Source organism: Colobus angolensis, unplaced genomic scaffold (assembly GCF_000951035.1).
Source record: "Colobus angolensis palliatus isolate OR3802 unplaced genomic scaffold, Cang.pa_1.0 Scaffold86, whole genome shotgun sequence".
In the NCBI taxonomy this organism is placed as follows: domain Eukaryota; kingdom Metazoa; phylum Chordata; class Mammalia; order Primates; family Cercopithecidae; genus Colobus; species Colobus angolensis.
The window spans coordinates 8,882,360-8,904,099 of NW_012122487.1; the positions used below are offsets into that span (position 1 = coordinate 8,882,360).

The 21,740-nt window shown below is 33.9% G+C and overlaps 1 protein-coding gene across 8 annotated transcripts in view; it reads left to right on the forward strand.

Moving 5' to 3' along the window:
- The window catches only part of NFIB (nuclear factor I/B), a 316,963-nt gene that overhangs the window by 291,698 nt on the left and 3,525 nt on the right, over positions 1–21,740 (forward strand). For 4 of the 8 annotated variants that reach the window (XM_011930395.1, XM_011930396.1, XM_011930399.1 and 1 more), the window contains 2 exons: positions 4,958–5,046; positions 18,794–21,740. The exon at positions 18,794–21,740 is cut by the window's right edge and continues 3,525 nt beyond it. In XM_011930395.1, the coding sequence (XP_011785785.1) occupies positions 4,958–5,046; positions 18,794–18,923 (219 nt within the window). In that variant the 3' untranslated portion in view covers positions 18,924–21,740. Of the gene's footprint in view, positions 1–4,957; positions 5,047–13,651; positions 13,657–18,793 lie in introns of all 8 variants that reach the window. The other 4 variants (XM_011930400.1, XM_011930397.1, XM_011930402.1 and 1 more) reach the window with 2 other exon arrangements.

Here is a 21,740-nt window from a genome sequence, read left to right on the forward strand (position 1 = left end):
TGGACTATACATACTCATTTAAGTTAATTCTACCTCTGCTAATTAAATTAAATATCAAGAAACATGGGTTTCAGAAATTGGCTTTAGAAGTGACTTTTAAGATATGAGGATGATCTTGAGTAGCTTTCTTTTTTCTTGTTTTGGTTTTTTCTTTTTTTTGCATGTGTTACATGTGAAACATACAACACAATTTTATTCTGACCATTTTTCTTGTTCATACCATTCCTTCAGAGGTTACATAGTATTCATCCAGAGACCATTTAATTTGCTCCATGTAGGTAATTAATAATAGCAATAAAATAAAATTCTCCTAATCCAAAGTATGAATATTGGAGTGTTAATTCTTTTGAGCATCTGTCTTCTCCCGCAAAAAGAACCTCCACCCCTCAAAAATCTGTTTCCTTGAGGGTCTGGAGAAATGAAGAAACACAAGAAAACATAAAACATACCTTTCAAGGTGTTCTCCTGAGGGTCATTGTAAACTTAAAAAAAAAAAGTGAGAAGGTAAATTTGCCTGTGTTGATTGTTCTGTTCACAGTTTAATGGTTTATTGGTTCAATTGAGATTTGTTGTCATCATAGGAACTGTTAGTACATCAGCCTGTTTGCTGAGTCTAGCAAAGTAGAACATTTTGCTTACCTTCTTTCTTTTGTTCCCAAAGCTAATTGCAGTGCATTTAACAAAAGACCCTGTTAGTAACAAAGGAGAACCCCCATTTGAATAAACTATTAGTCTGAAGTCACAAGCAATATTAATTATTTATGGCTATCTGCTACTTACATGATTATTTGAGTATAGTTTAGGAAAGGATAATGATCCAAATCTTAGGTGTTTCCCCTTTATGTAGCCATTTGAGAGGAACCAGATGGCCCCTATCCTTTTACTTTTTTTCTTTGAAGCAATCTGATTTGAGTTGGGCCAGGAACAAGGTTCTCCTTCCAGAGACCATAGAACTCCACCCTAAGAACATGCAGTGAAAACTTCACCTTCACTTCTTCCTTAGTTGTTTAAACTGTTCCAACCTTACCCCTTTACTGATAGCTTTTTTGAAAGATAATCTTACTTTCTTACTTCACCTTTTGTTTGGTTTTGAAATTCTGGGCATTTTCTCAACAATAGAATTTTGTATTGGTATGAGCATATAAATTAAAGGATTAAAATGATTTATATGAGTGCATTTTTGTAAGGATATGCATATGATCAGTTCTTTTTTAGAGTCTATATTGTTACAAAAATAAGTATTGTTCCCCACCTCCACATAAAAACAGATAATTCTAACAGACTAAATTTCTAACCTAAGTGGCACTTGGTATTTTAAATTTGATTACTATTGGGAGAAAAAAGCAATTTCCTATTTCTTAACAAAAAATACTTGGAAAAATTTTTAGAGCGTTCTTAAAGCTTTGAACTTAGGAAAATTCTATATAAATGAAAGGCATGTATTTATGTGTCACTTAAAATTAAAGTTTTAAAATAAAAAAGAATTTACAGCTGAATTATCTAACACTGATTCTGTCATAGGACAGAAACTAAGGAATCACTACCTCAAACTCAAAAGGGATTATCACCTATTATGTTAAACTTATTTAAAGCCTAATGTAAAATTATTTTTTATTAGGAAAACCGAATTATGCTAATGGCAAGAATATGTAACATGACCCCAAAAGAAGCTTAAATACATGTAGTATTAACCTTTTAATATCTAGAGTCTGTTCAAAATTTGCTTGCTCAGGAATATCTTGGTCAAATTAGATTAGAAATTGATTTTCTTAGGAATTACTATCATGGAAATCTTTGGTGAATAAGTGATTTCTATTTTAATGATTTAATTGCTTCCTCCACCCATACCATCACTTTAAAATTTCACTTTATCAGGGAGTTTGTTAGTTCCAAGATGCTTTATGACCAAGGTTTATTAATTGAAAAAAACCAACATGAAGAGAGAGGCTCTTGCTCCAGTAACCTGGCTTAAGTTATAGCATGTCTCCTTAGAAACGTCAAGAAATGTTGATAATGGTAGTGCACAATCTAAACAGATAAATAAATTTATAATATTTTACATTTTTAGTAACTAAAAGGAAATTCAATACTAATTAATATATTGCCAATTTCTTCGGCATTAAATTATTGCTAAACATATTTATTGTTTATTTTGTATGTACTTAAGCATATTTTTCTGTTTGGGAGAAAAGATTTCTATTGCATGTATCTTAAACAGATGATAATGAATAGCTGTAGTCAGGTTTATCCCCTTTGAGACTACTTTTAGAAAAGTCCCAAAATATGTTCATTTTTAAGTGTGCAGCATGTGGTCAAAGATAGCCCACTTGACATTTTTTGGGGTGGTAAAACGGACAGACAAACAAAATATTAGCAACATTAACAACAAAAAAACTAACTAATTTACAATACATCCTTCTGAGGAGATGTGGTCCTGCAGTTGTCTGTGGGACAATAAACCAATCACTGAGTGGTATTTAGATTCCCCTGGCTTTGTGAAAGCATATTATTTTTCTGAAAACTTCTCCAACCTAAGTTGAGAGCCCCATAGATACTAATCTGAAGTTAATAATTAACACAATTAATGTGTTATACCTAAATATACATCTCCCCTCTTCTGAATGTTTGATTCAAAACTAGCATTTTTACTAGCCAGGCAACATAGCAAGATCTTGTCTCCACAATTTTAAAAAAAAAATTAGCCAGGCATGGTGGCCCGAACCTGTAGTCCCAGCTACTCAGGAGGCTGAGGTGGGAGGATCACTTGATCCATGGAGATTGAGGCTGCAGTGAACCATGATCGTACCAGTGAACTCCAGCCTGGGCAACAGAGGGAAAGCCTGTCTCAAAAAACAAACAAACCAAATAAAAATTAAACAAAACCCTTCCATTTTCATTGACCACAGTAGAATCAGTAAGTGATTAATCAATAATATTATTGTTGTACAAAACCAAGTTTCTTGAACTGTTTTTTGATTGTTTTCATTGTACTTTTAAAACTTGTATTTTTAAATAGACCATTGTTTTACTGTAAAAAAACAAAACAGAAAACAATTTGCCCCATCACACTAAATTTGATTAGACAACCCATTTTAGGGACTTTTAAGAAATCTTGCCATATTGCTTCCCACTAGACTGAACACATTTACTTCTTTGAAATGTTCAAAGTATGTCATTTGATGTAAAACAAAGCAAGTATACTTTTTTTTCCTTCATGCGAGTATTTTGGTCCATTTTAAGAATATTTATAACCGGCTACCGTGGCTCATACCTGTAATCCCAGCACTTTAGGAGGCCGAGGTGGGTGGATCACTCGAGGTCAGGAGTTTGAGACCAGCCTGGCCAACATGGCAAAACCTCATCTCTACTAACAAAAATTAACTAGGCATGGTGGCGCACTCCTGTAATCCCAGCTACTTGGGAAGCTGAGGCAGGAGAATTTCTTGAACTTGGGAGGCAGAGGTTGCAGTAAACTGAGATGGCGCCACTGCATCCTAGCCTGGGTGGCGAAATGAGACTGTGTCTCAAATAAAAAAAAAAAAAGAATATTTATTTTTCTTTCTAATTTATTTACTGATTTATGACTTCTTTATGACATATATCCTGAGCAGAATCTACATGTCTATCAATCTGTTGATCTGTCTATGTATATGCAGGGAATTTTTTCAGTTCTTTAAATCATAAAATCACTTTTACTTGAAATCCTGAAATATGCAAATAATTAAAACACATGGTTTGGAAATTCTAGCTAGTATTTTTGGAGCCTCATAGATCTATAGAAAAATGAGCAAAAACTATCTTTCTAAAACTCCTGAATCACTATTACTTAGTGTGTGCAGAAGCTCGAGAGTCTAAAAGGGAAAGTGAAGATTCTTAATAGCCTATTTTTTTTGACCATAACATTATCAGAAATGTTTAAAATAGTTTATTATAAATTTTAGATTTATGATAATTTATGGTACTTTGGTTCCAGTCATCATCTGGAAATTCTCACTGAAAAGCAGCAAACAAGGTTTAGTGGATTACTGTGCAGAAGTCATCTTTTCAGTGTAAGATGCTGTTAATTTACAGTGTGGCCATCTGAAGGTTCAAAACTGTGATTTTCTAGTGTGTTTCCCTCCCCCCCCAAACCAGATAAGTTTACTTTCTTAAGAATAAAAATAAGCAATATATCTTTTCAATAAATCTGCTAGCACTGTAGGGCAGCTGTTAACCAAGCAGAGCTGGATAGGGTTACTCGAACAGTCTCTGAAGGGCAGAGCTGATGATTCGGAGATCTGGGAAGAATTTGTTTCAGCTTATATTCAGTGCATTCCTCACTTTCTTCAGATGTAGTAAAGTATTTTAAATGCCATTACTCTGAGTTTAAAATAAAACTAGAAATGGTTATCAACTCTTTCTAAACAATGCCAGTTTAAGCAAAACAAAATTAGTAAAAGGTTAAAACTGAAGACCTTGATGCTTCTAAACACAAGTTAGGGTGAATGTTTATAAGGTTGGCCTTTCTCCTCTAAACTGCATGTCTTCTATGTTTTGCAAACTGCATGCTTAAAGTTATTGATTATTTTATTCAGTGCAGATTATTTGGTGTGATGCATAGAAAAAAGCATTTTTATTTTCTTTCTAAAATATATCTCTCTATTGAACATTAACGTTTGCTTTTATTCCAGCTCAATTTGTACTCTAATAATGGCTAATTGTTATGTTCTAAGCACTTGTTTCTCTTGTATGCTTTAATTAATAGAGAAGCATATTGCAATAGCTTTTTCTAAAAAAGAGTCTAGGAATTTTGCTTTTCAAGAATAAGATTTTCTTTTGCTTTTTTTTTTTCTTTAAGTTGCCTCTTGGGAAAGTAAGGTTAATGCCATGTACAGTACTAGTTTGCATGTGTTCATTTAAATACTAAAAACTGTAGTACTGCTCGATCCATATCTGACTGCTAGGTTTCAATTGACAGCTGAGGATTTGTGACTGGACCATGAATCAAAACGGCAGGCATTTATACCCCAGTACCAGTGAGGATACATTGGGAATTACTTGGCAAAGGTAACATTTTAATTATTTCCAACCCTACACTTACACCTAAAAATTACATGAGCTATAGTGTTTGTTTTTAACCAGCTTTACAGAAAATATATGTTGAAAATTTAGTTGTTTTGGCTATGCCATTCTTCTTTCCCTGTCCTCCTCCTTTATTTCTTATGTAAATGGAACATCAAATTAAGTTGGGACTATAGTATATGCTTACTGATCATTGGAATTTTTAAATGCTATAAAATGTTTTCTACAATTTATAATATTTTTGGTCGGGGAGGGGGTGGAATGTGACATTTAGATTTTAGGACCTGAAAAGTGAAATCACAGCTTTAGCGAAGATTTTTCAGCTACCTGAGAATAAAGCATTGGTTTTCACGTTGTAGATTTTTCTTATTTTGACTCTTTCCTCTACTGCTAATTCTAAGCCATTTCACTATTCATTTTTTCCACTGTTGTAGGGAAAAACTAGTAAAAAAAAAATTTGGTTAGTCAATTTAACTGTTACTGACAGCACCCATACATTTTGGAGTAGGAAGATTGTTGGAATCAGTAGCTGAAGAAGGAATTTGTTAAAGTTTTAATTTCTGTTTGTATACTGCTGTGATTCATAGAAGATTGACTTTATTTGGTTGGCTGAGAAAGCTATTCTGAAACTTCATTTTCAAAACCAGTTCTGATATTGTTTCATGCATTGTCTTTAGAAAGTAAGTAGTTCAAAGTCAGCTGCTTCTTATGTATTATTTATTTTATTTAAGAACAAATTGTGTCAAATTGACAAATTAAATAGATTCATGGTATAATCATAAGTAATAAGAAATAAAAATTGGCAGAAGAGAGTAAGGTAATCCCAGAAGGAGTTCACCAAGTAGAGTCGACATAATTTTCCAGCCCTGCTCTGATTGTAATCCTCCATTTATGGAAAGTGTCTATAGAAAGGTACATACTCAGATAGAGTTGTAGATCGTCTACCCATCTCTGTATTGGTTCACAGAAATTGCCGAAGAGTAGATTTTAAAGAATCAAAATAATTAAATGTCTACTTTAATTCAGATAAAAATTAAGGAAATAATTCAGATTATGTTTTTAAAAACAATGACTTTTTATTAATTCACTACTGAATTGAATACCATGTGACTTTTCTTCTTGAAGATTGATATAACGTCCACTTTTAAAAGGGATACAGTTTTACATATTGTGATTTTTTCAACAAGATTATATTCATCATCCCTTTTGAAAATAATACAATATATGCTTATAAAGAGAAGATAAACTCAACGTAGGCATCTTATCCAAATAGCCTTAATGATTAATAGTCTTAATTAAATGAAAGTATCTCATTAAAATATTCCAAATTAATATACATTTTAAAGTTAATTGAATTGAGTTTAATAACCTAATATTTCCATATTTTATTTAATAAAAGTTAATTGAATTTAATAACCTAGTATTTCCATATTTTATTTAATAACTGTCTCATATTTCGTGCTCTATCAGTTAACAAAATGGCTCATGTCTGCATACAAACTTACCATATTTACAAGAATTGCAAACCAGATGACATGCACTCATGTTTGTAAATGCCCCTATAGCTATGTGAACTTCCAAATCTGTGGAATATTGATTGGCTTACTAAATCTAAAAATAGGATAGCACCTCTAAAGCATATTTGTAAATTGTTAGAGATTTAAAATGTAACTTTACCTCGTTACTAGTAACTTTTTGAATAAAAAAGTGATAGTCCATGTAAAGAGAAGGTGAGTGGGCAATAAATCTCAGAACACATGTATTGGAGGAAATGAATCTGATGATTAAACTCAGTTCTTAGGGCAGTATTGTTGCTGTTACAAATCCCCTTCCTGGCGAAAAACTGATATGGTAATCAGTTTCAGGCCATAGTAAGTCAGAAAAAAATTCAGAATTTATTTAGGTAAAATTTTTCTTCCCTCTCAAAAATAGTAACTTTTCTTTTGATTAGTAGGTAATGACATGTAGAATGGTCTTAATGATTCCAAAAGCTCTTTAAAAGGTATCTTGGTTTTTTTGTTTTTTGTTTTTTATTTTTTAGACAGTCTCACTTCCTCACCCAGGCTGGAGTGCAGTGGCACGATCTTGGCTCACTGCAACCTGTGCTTCCCAGGTTCAAGTGATTCTTATGCCTCAGCTACCAGAGTAGCTGGGATTACAGGCGTGCACTACCACGCCTGGCTAACTTTTGTATTTTTAGTACACATCGGATTTCACCATGTCGGCCAGGCTGGTCTGAAACTCCTGACTTAAAGTGATCTGCTCGCCTCGGCCTCCCAAAGTACTGAGATTACAGGCGTGAGCCACCACACCCAGCCAGTATCTTGGTTTGTTTCTTCTCTTTCTATCTTGATTCAGAAAGCACATAATTGATAATGGCATCCATCACATTTCTACATTCAACAGGTATTATTGAATCTATGGGCTGTGATAAATGCTGTGGTGATTGAAATGCTCACAGTTCTTAAAATCTAGGTGTGATGCAGTTCAGAATAAATAAATTCAAATGACACAGTTTGCTTTGCTTTGTTACAGTTTTCAAAAATGGACACAACAGAATTCATATTTGATAATACAAATAGCACTTGTCTGTGGCATGACAGCTTTATTCATCATTTAGAGTTTATGACCTGTGTTTATTTTTAAAACTTTTTTTGAAAGAATTTTGAAAAAAGAAGTCATAAATGTCCGTAACACTAGCACTTTTAAGGGAGATAATAGACATCTAAAATCTTCAGGGCATAGCTGTAGCTTTAGAATCATCTGAATAAGTTGAAAATATTTAAGCGATATAGGTCTATTCATCCAAATAATTAAATAATTTGCCTTTGTCACCATGGAATACATAAAATATCACAGGTTATTTTTGTTGTGGTAGTTGCCTTTTAACAAAAGGCAATCCGTGGAGACTGTAGTAGAACAGGACAGAGCAAAACGGGTGTTTTGGTTTTGCTTTATTTTGATTGATTGTTGTTTGCTGTCATTAATTTCTTTGTACAATCACTTTTCCATGGTCACCCTCTTTTCTGCTTTATACTAATTGCCCTGTTGAGGTGTTTCCATGTCAAACACAGCTCTTGTCGGAACTGAAAATGGTAGTGCCAAGGGAGCTATGCGAGTATAATCAAAGCTGGAAGATTTCCTCCACCCACCCCCAACCCCAAGGCCTAAGCATTCCCTTAGGAACCAAAGCTGACTCTTTGGGAAAGTTTTCACAGCCTTATTAGGTTACAACCCTGAAGGTGTTTTGTTGTTTTGACCTTAAAATTTTGTGAACTGTTTTCTGAACTGTGTGTGTGTGTGTGTGTGTGTGTGTGTGTGTGTGTACGCACACGCGTAGGAGTTGCTTGCACCTTGAGAGAGTCAATTTTTCTGCCTAAGTGAAAGGTCAGGAACTGCAGTTAACCCAGAGTAAAATACTGGTTTCGTGAAGGGCTCCCTTCTAGTATAGTCAGAATGGGCTCAAGATCTTAGGAGGATGATAGGTGATGAATTGTTTAAGGTAGGTACTGTTGTGTTTGTGCTTTGTCTCATGTGGACAAATTGTTGCATATATGAGTTATGTGGACATAAACATATACAGCAGTTACTCCCTGACTGGCTGTCTTTCTTAAAGTGATAGTCAGAATACAGCCTGTACTATCAGATATGAAAGATCAATATAATTGAATGAAAAAGAAAGCCGAAGGACAGTCCAAGAATAATACAAACATAAGCTATTTTAAAACATTAGAGGGAGTGCTTTATGCAAAAGAGAAACTGAATTTATTGTTTCATTCTCTCTTCTCCCCCTTTACCCCTTTCAAGAAAATGCAAAGCCACAAGTGAGTGGTTGTGTGTGTCTGATGGCTTATATAAACATAGAAGAAGTCTTCAGATGGCTAAAATAAACATGCGCGTGTTACCGAAGGATATGTTTACACAAACCATTTGCTCAGCCTCTGAAATAATGAATAAATGAAGATTTTACTAAAATAATTGGAAGGATTTTTGTGTTTCTGCGAATGCCATAATTGAATGTCACCAAAGAGACTTTTATCAGCTATTTTCCATGTTACATGTGTTAGCAGTTCCTTTCTATGGGTTGAATACTTCATTCTGTAGTTACTTTACACATGTTTTTCTAAGAAATTGTCGTTTATTACTGCAATTCTAGAGAGTTGCTTGATTTCTCAAGAGAAATTTAGCAGCCAGTAAAGGTTATTTGGATCTGGTTGGTCAGGAGAGGGAAGGAAAAAAAAAAAAAAAAGTTGGGGGGGTAATAGCTCTCATTTTATCCATGTAACTTAATTTGCATAACACTCACCTCAACCGTTTTCCTTGCTTTGTTCATAACATTTTCTTTGTAAAATGTATGCTCTCAAAAGAATGAATATTTAAACAAAAATAATTTTCAATAATGGATTGCAAACCATGTTTGTATTACATATATGTGTTTGTGTGTATGCATATATATGTGTGTGTATGTAGTGTGTGTGTATATCTCCACATATATGTGGCCTATGTATGATAAGGGAAGTATGTCCTTAGGTAATATTAAGAGTTAACTTGTATTTCAACATTACACTTAGACCATCCCTGCGAATTCACTAGGTTAGCATTTCCTGCTCTCAGTTTGTTATCTTGACACATAACTACAGTACAACAGCTGGGTTGTTCCTGAAGTTCCTGGGGGGGGCTTTATTCTCCGAGTGCTGAATTTCCTTTTCCGCTATCAGCTCTAAAGTGTTTTCAAATCCTCAACTTTTTATACACCGTTCTGGGCCCCTAGCACCACTCTGGGACTATGATAGAAATGCTGATACAGTAGATGAATGGAAGGATCTTTGGTTCAAGGTGGAGGATTGCAAAAACCAACATTTCACATGACCATTGTTTGGTAAAGGGGCTGTTAACTAGTTTTGTTTTTGTATTTGAATATTCTTTTTAAAGGAATTACTCTATTCTTATCAAAATTATTTGCACCTGTTATGAAATCAAAAATAAAAACATTACCATTCTTAAAAATGATCTTGATATGGTTTTCACAGATGCACAACATCTGTGGTCTGGCTGTTGAATAATATGTTGGGATTTGCTGTAGTTTTGCCTAACTTTCTCTATTTATAAAGAAAGATTTGTACAACACGACGTTTGCTTTTTATCTAGGCAAACTCTTCAGAACACTTCCTAAGAAATTAATTGTATTCCAGCCAGACTTGCATGCTGCCATCCCACAGGAAATGGGTCAGCAATCCATTAAGATGCCATTAGATAATCTAATTTGGAACTTAATCTCTAAATTAACCATGCTCCATACTTGAAGCATACTTGAGAGAAAGAAAAAAAGTTTACGTTTGAATCGATAGGGGAGCCGAAGCGTGAGGAAGGCTGTTTGTTTTTTCTGTAGCTGTGGTCACGTCTCAAGCCGTCTGGTAACCAGGAGAAACCAGACATGATGTAATTCCAGATTGAACTTGAACTTCAGGGACTTAGGATGGGGGAACAATGGACCATAGGAATCAATAATGTCCATTTTCCACATGATTATGTTTGGAGCTTTAAGTTAACCTTTATGGGAGAAGCAGCAGGATCTGCAGTGTGACCAAAATGAGATGATCCTGAGACAAGATGTTAGAGGAAAGAAAACAACTTTTTTCCGTGATATTTTCTGAGCAGGACTGCAGATTCCAGCAGGATTAGAAAAGTTCCCGCTCTGCAGTAAACCAGTGGCCTGTTCAGAGCACTCTTTGTTCGCTTAGGTAGGACAAACTTAATCTTACGTTTCCTGTCAGATGATTTTTGGCAGCGCTACTGGAGAGGGAGGAGCATGACTCTGAAAATTCCCAAATGTAAACCTTGCTGATTAACCCTTTACAGTGAAAGGAAGTATATTAAACACCTACTTTATTTGAATATATTTTATGTAAAGTGCCGTATTTACATATGTATTTTGTCCATAAGAAATCAGTTCCCTCGACAGCCAGTGCACCATTTATTAGCTTACCTTTTTGGTTCTCATTTTTGCTAGTGCTGTTAGTAGGGATATGATGATTTTTTTAGTTAAATAACAAAGCCTATGAATTAATAAATATAATAATAAATATATATGATAAAAGAAAAGGCAAAATCTTAGGTCAAGTCATTGAAGAATGCGAATTTTAAATATTGAGAAATTGCAGAAAGTTACAGTTATTCTCTCTTGTTCACTTTGTTCCACACACAGGAAGATTCTTTTGCCCATGTGAACAGAATAGCAAGCATAATATTAAAATGTGTTCAGTTATTTAATCATTTGTAATTTTATGCTTCAGCATTCTGATACTAATAAGTTTCATCTTTTAGAGGTAAAATTGTGCAAATAATGCTGATTTTTCCTTTTAAATGAAAATCATTTATAAAAGAGTCTCTTTTTGCTTTGTAGAAAACTTATATTTCTATTTGATTTAGTATGCCTTGGGTGATTAGTGAAAGGCACTATTTTGAAGCACCATTTTTTGTAGAGAATTTTGTCTGCTGTTAAATCTTCACGTATGCAAATAAGAGGAGCAGTACCACTTTTAACAATAGCATTGAAAAGGAGCCCAGGGTAGAGAGGAATACAGACAGAAAGAGGCTGGAAATCAACATGTGGGTTTCTCCACTGTGCTGTGGTCTGTGGGAGGAGATAAAATAATTCCTCTGAGCCTGATAATTCTATATTTTTTAATTGACTAAAACCTCCCACAGCTACCTAAGTTCTTATATATGTATGCATGTGTGTACTGTAATTTATTTATAATTAGTCATCATAATAATTTTTCATCTTTCATTTTCAGTTCTAAAATTTGAAAAAGATCAAACACAATTTTTTTAAAAGTCCTTAATTTGGCCTATTGAGGAAGAGCTTTTTTCTTATTTATGTTTAAACCGAACATTTTAAGGAGGTTTTTATTTAAGTGTAGGTTGCCATATTCAAGTCTTCAAGGATTATGTAAGAATTTTTTACTAAAAGAGTGCGGTAATTATAAGAAACACATTTAATATTTAGTGGCAGTGCTTCCCATATGGAGTGGCTTTTCTTGCCCTATGCTCTTTATTAGATAAAATATTTCAATGGTAGATGCTATTATTTTACTTAGAGAATGCTAGCACTCATGCATGGTTAAGTTAACATTCAATCCACTATGCCCTAAGAACAAAACACTTCTGAAACAATTGAATATAAATTAATGAGATTTGATGGTCTACCATTTTGATATGCTATTTTCAAAACCATTGGTCCCCAAGGAGTAGCAATAAAGAAAGCTATTTACCTACTTAGTTAAGAAACAAATACGTTTCTCTTTCATTATTGTGAAGTCCTATTGCTTGCAGTTAGAATAATTCCATGAGCCACCTGCAGTTTATGATATTTGGTATTTCCCAGAGAGCCCACAAGAGTACTTTGCAGTTCAGGTAAGAGCTAGCCAGGGAGCTTTCTGATACAGATTATTACAAATAGTAATAATCATTAGGAATCATCTTGCATGCAAATAGGGTCATTCAGATGGCAATAATGATCCCTAAAAATGGGGAAAATAAATCGAAGAAACCCAAGACCGGTGTAAAGTACTTTGTATATTTCACTTCCAGTCTAGCCTCATCTGAAGTGGAACTCAACAAGCAAATTATAGACATACAGCCACATCTGCACATATGTAAAACAAAAGCAAATACTGCGTTCAGCTGAAAAGGAACTGGAATTGGAGAAAAAAAGCACAGTTATTTGCGCTGAATTTTGAGCTCAAGAGTTATACTTCCACAGGAATTTCATTGTGATATGAACCTTAATTCACAGAGTCTTGTATAATTCAGTGGTAATATAACTTCTAGTCCAGTGAAAAAAGTGAACTATGCTTCATAAGAAGAGGAGATGAGAGAAGTTTAGTGGGTAGAAATACAGATCCTAGAATGACATTGCTCGAATTCAAGTCCTGCCTTCTACAATTTAGTAGCAATATGAGTTGGGCACAACACTTAACTTCTTAACTTCAGTTTCATCATCTGTAAAATCAGGATAATAATGGTCCTTTCTCATAGATTTGTTATGAGGATTAAAAGTTTTAAGGTAGGTCAAGCATGTAGAACAGTACCTGGCAAATAATACACATTACATAAGTGCTAGCAACTAGTATATTTATCAAGTACTATTTTCTTTGTTCTGATACATAAATAGATTTAATTTAAGTATTTATTTCTTCTACTGGTCTGAGTGAGCATTTTTTTCACAAGACGTAATCTGCAGCCTTTGTGTTATGTTGAAGTAAGCAACCAGTCCAAATGTACCCATGTACAACCCAGGACAGCATAGTTTTCCTGACAGGTTTTTAGCTATTAATAAGGAAAATTGTTTATTGTGCATTTTACAAGAAATACTAATACTTGTGTGTTAATATTTTGCCAATAAAATTAGAATGTTTAGCTGAGGAAGTAAAAAACTTTTCATCTTGGGGAGATCAGAAACTGTTGCAAAGGAACTAAAGGCAAATCCTTCTTTTAAATTAAAATACTTATTTTATTTATTCCCCATGCTTTCTGGGCCATTGCTCAATTTTATTGCCATCTGTAAATAATGTGGCTACTGGTACAGTTGAGGTATGTATTAATATGTACAATTCTTTGTGCTTTATTCCTGTAATATTTTTTAAACTTCTTGAAAGAGTACTTACTATCTTTGAAGTAAATATGGTATTTTCTCATGATTAAACCAGTATATAAATTCTAAATGGACAATATTATTATTGCCCTGAAAAATATTTGCATACTGGATACTTAGACATTTTATAAACTGTTTAACAAGTATGTTATCTCATCCATTATCAAATACACACAGACTAGTAATAAATGATTTTTGCCATTCTGAAAATAGCTCTTATTGTTTTAATCACCTCCAACTAATAGGTGATGTAAAGTCTTTGACTTTGTTTAGTTTTTGGCTCAATATAACGGCTTCATACATCTTTATGTGGCACCCTGGGGTTCATAGGTGTTAGTGAGCTAAAAGGTAAGGGCCCAAATCTTTTGGCCTAGAAGACACACTCACGTAACGCACAATTTAAGAAAACATAACCATAAAATGTTGGTATGGCTGCCCAGAGCTATTTCTGCCTTTCTTTCACTGAAAGGTATAGCGTCTCTTTACTCTTTGTAGGTAGATGTAAAGATGAACTATTTTACCCAGTTTATCCAGGATAAGGCATATAGAAATAGTGCATCTTTTTAAAAGGAATAAGTGGATATCTTCTTCCCTCTTAATCCTCATGCTGTAGAACTCACCCTAGTAGAACTTCAATTAGATTTGTTTCAGAGGAGATAAATACATAGAATTTCAGATCAGTTGGCCACTTAGACCAGCTACATATTCTGTGCACTAGTCTCTTGTGCAACATTAGCTAGGTTATAATCCAGCTTGTGTGGGGCATGAAAAGTTCACTGTCTCCTGAAGCCAATTAATTTTGCCTTCAGACCACTCTGTTCAAAAGTTCTTTCTTATGTTAAGTCATCTGACTTCCTGTGAAGGCAATATAATATAGTGAAATGGCCAGGAAATCAGACAGATCTGAGTCATAACTGAGAGCTAAGTGGGAGACTTTGGGCAAACTTACCTCAGTTTCCTTATATGTGAAACAGAGATAATGATGGCCATCTCATGAACTCATTGAGAAAATCAAGTGGCATAGCATATGTAAAACACCAAAGATGGTACCGTGATTATAGTAAGTCCTCAGCATGGTTATCGTCTGGAAGTTTTGCCTTTGTACTTACTATTCCTTCAACCTGAATCATGCTTAAGAAGTCTATATTCCTTTCCACCTCAAATGCTGTATCTTCCCTGACTACCTTTAGCTGTTCTTCAATGACATCATTTGGTGAGTTGCTTCAACAAATAAATGCCATAAAGTTAGGTTTTCTTGCAGAGGGCTACCTAGAAGAAATACAATACTTCAGAGGTGGTCTTACCAATACAAAAATGAACTTGGACCATCACCAGTAATGCATCTTAAGGTCAAAATAATTCATTTGCTTCTTCCCTTTTGAGGGGAGCCATGCCATACATTTGGTCAAAATAGCAAGAAAATAGTATCCATGATATCAAACATTTTATTTTTGGAATTTTGATTTAGCTCTTGTGTATTTATTTTATAATGAACTATCTCATTATATACATAGTAATAGTCATTAGGATGAGTTGTACTTTGTGTTAAGGTACTATCAAATTCTTTTGTGTTTTTTTCTGCTTGATTTTTTTGCAAAGTAATTATATCTTTTTTAAATGGTTACATCTAGTTTATATTTTCTAAAGATGTGCTTGCAGCTTTCAGCTATGCTCATCTTCTGTTTGCCCAAACAAATGTGATTCGGCAATGAGAAATTTGATAAAAACAAAGCAAATGCACACTTACAAAGATACATTGCTGAAGTAGCTGAATTTGAGCTTGAATATTTTGAAATCCTTTCAGTTATATTCTCCTGTCTCTTATTGGAATGCAGATAGTTGGAATGAACATAAGATTATCCATATAGTAATTCTCAGTGTGAATTAAAACTATTAAGCATCTTACATGTAACTAATTTGTTTTTGTGTATTTTATCTATACATGTGATTATTGATTTTTATATAGAGAGTTAGATGTATAAAAAGCACTATTACATTTTTACCTGAATAAGTATGCAATTTTAGACATTGTACTTTTGAAATTAAATAATCTATATTACTTTGATTAAATATATTTATTTACATTGTTATCTCAGTCATTGAATTAGTTTTATCAAGTTTTTTTTTTCAACAGGACTACCAAAAATAGCTCTAAAAAATGTCTGTGCCTTAGAGTTCTGAACTTAACCTACAAATTGGCAATAAGAGACTTGTAAAACTCATATATGGGGTCTGCATAGTGTTAATGTTTGAGATTTATTTCCCCCCAAAGGTTCATAAAGAGTATTGACAAATATATTGCACTCTGCAATTTTGATATGGTCATAATGTAGGATGGGCTGTTTGAAAGATTTAAATAAACATTTAAATTAAATTTGTTAGGCATTCTGCAGCAAGAGTCCTGTTAGTGACTAGCATCAATTTATTTTTATTGAACATTTTCCAAAGAATGACATATGTCTCTTCTAAAGAACTGAGTAAGAGAGTTATTACAAAATAAACCCTGAATTTTCTGCCATTAGTTGGTAGACTTGTCCATGTAAGGGGCAACATCTATTTTCAATCATTAAAATATACTTTATATCCCTAAAGCATGCTATCTCCAAATGACTTTCTTGAGCTCACTTAATTTGGCACTCTTGTTAATTTTGCAAAGCAATTTGCTGCTTGTTGACATTGTATTTTACCATCAAGGATTATCTGTTTTGCCTAGTCCTTTTGCTTTTGGTACATGCTTTTTACTTCAGGTTAAAAATAATGTATACCTGTTTTTGTAATTTATTTTATTTGTTAAGAAATAGCACCAGCTATGCTCAGACTCTATAAAGATAGATGTGACTAGGTCATTTTCTCTGTGAAGTTCACCTTTTAGTTAGTAAGATAATCCCAGATAGAGATATTTATGAAGTAATAAATGCTGTAACAGGACCGTGTACAAAGTGCAGTGGAAACACAGTTGAGGGTAAAATAAGTTTCATGATTCATTATGTAACATTGTTCCCAATCAGTGGTGCAAAGCACAAAAATAATTGTTGACGATGTGTATGGGAAGAGAAATATGTGAAAACAGTTAAGCTGTTTAGTAAAAGTTTCAATAACCAGTATTCTTAAGAGTTATGATTTTTTCATCAGATTATGAGGGCATATCTTTTTAGTTTGAATGTGATTATTCCTGCTTAATCAATTTTTGTTAATGCTAAGTAGATCTAATTTTAAATTCAGAGATACCTATTTTCTTTTTATTGGGGACCAAATCACAACATATTCATGACTATATGTAATCTTGGGTGACACCTGTTAAAAATATATAGCTGGGTGTGATTTGAAACAATTAATTGATTTGTTTGTCTAAAAAATGTATTGAGCATCTTCTATGTGCTAGATACTTTACTAGAGATGGACTTTGCTTTCTTGGAGTTTGTAGTCTAATTATAAAATCCCTTGAGCACAAATGGTCGTTGTGATGTTTTTTTGAAATGTTAACTCAGAAATACGTACATATGTGTAGCAACAAGCAACATTTTGTATAGAGGTTATCACCAGAGTAAAAACAGTATGTATCAAGTTTTTTAAAAAATTCAGAATTGTTCCGTTAGGTTGATATTCCGTAAAGGTTTTTGTACTTTTGGAATTAAAGTATGAACAAATGAGCATATCTAGATTGATAGCTACAACAATAGTGCCCATCTCACTTCATGGTTTCAAAAGTAAAGCAAGGGATACTCAATGAAATGTAAAACATTGAAAGCATGTTTCCATGCTAGGCCATGACTAATATGAGTACGGAATTGTCAGTTTGATGTTTTCTTGGTTGATGATTATTTATGCAGCTGTTGACTTAACTGACATTCATTTGGAATTGAGTGTTGGAACAAGCAATACATTAGATTAAGTGTACCCAAAATGTGTGCTGTAGAGTTGTTTCATGATATGTAGATCTGATGTTTTTTTTAATCCCCCATATGATACTTCTTAAAGGGAGATTATGCCAGTAGCTATTAGAGAATTGTTTTCCAGCCTTTTTTTTTTTTTTTTTTAACAGCCCATAATTCAGCATAGGCGAAAGTTGAACTGATGAGAGGAAGGCAGGAATGTTATCATTTATTGCCTCCAACACCCCCACCCCTCAACCCGCCACCTATCCCTCCAAACTCCCCATGTGCAGAGCAGCTCAAATGTGGTATCATTACCGATGAGGAGGAGCAGGGAGTGCTCAGGCTTCTGCTGCAAGCCAATGTAGGGAAACATGAATTGGAAGGAAAAACTCTGGTTCTCTCTGAAAGTAAGTTAAAGAGGGTTAGGATAAGAAAACCACTGGAGAGCTATAGAACTAATCAGCACAAGCAGAGACCCTTGTGGCCTCCTGTAAATGTTTTTCCTCACAATGGGTATTCTGTAGAGAACAAAAAAAGCTGTGTTCCATTTTGGTTCTAGAATTCTTATTTGTTCGGTCTTTACTAAAAAACTCTGATTAAAATATGTTTGATAATTGGGCATTTCAAATTGCATATTATTGCATGGGCCTACCTTAAACATGTAGTATTTTTTCCTGTTGTAAGGAGAGAAGAAATATCTTTCACTGTACGTTTCAATTTTATTCAACCCAATAGGCAGGTAAGAAATTGAAACCCATCTGACCACTGAATTGCTTGTGAATTAAAGGTAAAACAAGATCAGAATATAACTGGCAACATGTATTGGTATCAGCAGATTGCTGCTTTTCTTTTTCTTTTTTTTCCTGTACAAAAATGAATCATATTGCATTTATATTGATGAATATATAATATTTTAGAATATCCTTAATCAATTAGAATTAAATAATTGTTTATATATCTTACTCTGGATTTTTCTGCCTCACTTTAGTCTTAATTTTCATTTAAAAAATAGACTATGGAGTATAGATAGGTATAACGTATAATTTGGCATATTTATTTCATATTAGACTGTAATTTTGAAAATAGTGATAGTAAGAATTCGATGCATCTGGAACTTATATTTCTCATATTGTTGTAGTTTTTAACATTGTGTTTTTTTTCTTTTTTTCTTCCCTCCCTGCTGCCCCTCTCCTCTCAACAGTCCTGGTACCTGGGCTAGCTTGGTTCCTTTCCAAGTGTCAAATAGGACACCCATCTTACCGGCAAATGTCCAAAATTACGGTCTGAACATAATTGGAGAACCTTTCCTTCAAGCAGAAACAAGCAACTGAGGGAAAAAGAAACACAACAATAGTTTAAGAAATTTTTTTTTTTTTTTTTAAAAAAAGGAAAAGAGGAAGACTGGACAAAACAAAGGGTGAAAGGAAAGAAACTGAAGAAAGAAGATAATAGACCAGCAATTGCAGCACTTACAATCACTAATTCCCTTAAGGTTGAAACTGTAATGACATAAAAAGGGTCGATGATATTTCACTGATGGTAGATGGCAGCCCCTGCAACGTAGCCTTTGTTACATGAAGTCCGCTGGGAAATAGATGTTCTGTCTCTATGACAATATATTTTAACTGACTTTCTAGATGCCTTAATATTTGCATGATAAGCTAGTTTTATTGGTTTAGTATTCTTGTTGTTTACGCATGGAATCACTATTCCTGGTTATCTCACCAACGAAGGCTAGGAGGCGGCGTCAGAGGTGCTGGGTGACAGAGCCATGAGCCAGCCATTTTATAAGCACTCTGATTTCTAAAAGTTAAAAAAATATATATAAAATCTCTGTAGCCTTTAGTTATCAGTACAGATTTATTAAATTTTGGCCCTTAACCCAGCCTTTTCCAGTGTGTAACCCAGTTTGAAATCTTAAAAAAACAAAAAAGGAAAAAAAAAAGGAAAAAAAGAAAAAAGGAAAAAAACAGTTTGAACACAAAGGCTCTATGGAAGAAATGCCTCTATGTAGGTGAAGTGTTATCTCTGCATGCAACAGTAAAAATTAATATAATATTTTCCCCACAAAAGAAACACTTAACAGAGGCAAGTGCAATTTATAAATTTATATCTAAAGGGGAATCATGATTATAAGTCCTTCAGCCCTTGGACTCTAAATTGAGGGGATTAAAAAGAATTTAAAATAATTTTGAACGAATTTATTTTCCCCTCAGTTTTTGAGGGCATTAAAAAGGCATTAAATCAAGACAAATCATGTGCTTGAGAAAAATAAAATTAATGAAAACACAGCACTTATGTTGGTTTAGCTGCAGCCTCCTTGGAGGTAGAATTTATTTATTTAAAATTACTGGTTGCATCAAGAACCCATAGGGTGTACAAAAGGTTCTATAAAATCTGCATTATAGAGACAAAGAGGCAGGCAAATCCATGTCACGAGGGTAAAGCTTTCAGTTTACAAACTGGGAACGCCAGGGTGTAGGATATAAAAACGCACTCTTGAGAAAACAAATGTAATCAGGGTGCTGAAAACTTGCATGGTGCTTTCAGACATTAGCCTTGTTCAACAAATTTCTTGTATTGACAGATCCATAGTGTGCATGGGCAGACACATTTTGCCTCTATGTCTCTTAAAATTTTAATTAAAAATACTCTTTCCAGTAATCCTAATTTGCACGAAGATATAATGTCCACATTACGTGCCTTGCCTTGAAATCTAAAAAACAAAAAACAAAAAAAAAACAAAAAAAAAACAACAAAGTGACATCACTACACTTGTTTTGCTGCATTTATTATCATTTTAAATCTTTACCATTTTTATGACAAAATATTTTGTACTCCAGACGAAGAAAAATGTGTGACATCATGGATTTTTTAGACAGTTATACCTTTATCTCACATTTATAAAGCATATCATGGCTGTGTATAGTTGCCGCTTAAAAATTGTAATCGACCAGCAATATTTTCAGTATTTTGGTGTTTTTTTCTATTAACCTTTCATGTTTTTCATCTTCCAATTAATATTTGGGGGGGAGGGGTTTCAAATTTATATGAATTATGCAATACCAAGTTTTGCCTATGTAGGTAGTGCTTTTAGCTGTATTGGTTATTATAGGTAAGTACACAGATTTAAAAAAAAAATAATGTATGCTTTTTTGTTTGTTTGTTTGTTTTAATTGACCAAAGTGGGTACTGCTATTTTTGCAGTGTGATGAGGTCCTTTTGTGTACTGAGAGATGGACAGGGGATTTTTTTTAATATACATATATATATATTCTGGGGTGGGTGGGAGGATTTTTAACACTTTACAGTGTAGCTGTGAAGCAGTGCACCCTGAGATGGGCCTGGGCTGCAAAGCGACTGTTCTGCCTACTGTGACAAACTTCAACTTACACAGGTTCCCCTCTCTAACTTCCCACCTGGGGTGCAAGCTGAACTCATTACTGGTTTTCATAACAACACTATAGTAAGAACAAGCAAACACAACAAATTCTCCTGGAGGCAGACTTGGCTTAAAAAGGCAGACTTGGCTTGGTGATAGTTTTTTTTTGAAAGTTCCAGATCCACAGTGGAGAGTGAGCCTGTCTCATATTTGGCAAAAATATTTGTTGAAATGTCCACATAGGGTATGTTGGATGTTTAACACTTTTGAGGGTTTAACACACGAATATTCTTTCTCCTAGAAAACACATTAGACCTGTTGGAGGGAGTTTCCTGTATTCCTTCTCCACCACTTTTCGTCCCCATTTCATTTCATTAATGATAGGATATGATTTACCTGTGACTTACTACTTCAAATGGATGGCAGTGCACTTGGATTTTTTTTAACATCCGGAAGATTGAACAGAGGGTTGCTATTGTTGAATGTATTTGGACTGATAGATTAAAATCAAGGTTCAATTTTTAAGGAAGAAAAAAGTAAATCCTGTTTTCATTTTACCTGCCCTTTTAAAACTGAGAACCAGAGCAGAAGGGAAATATAGAATTTTAAGCAATTAATCTTCCTGTGGATGAATTAAACCCATTAGATGCTGATGGGATTTTTTAAAGGAATGGTACCTTAACTATATATTTGATTTCGTTTCCCCTGAGGGCTAGAGGCTGAATGGAGGCTGGTTTTATTTTGCCCTTCCCTCACCCCCCAGTCC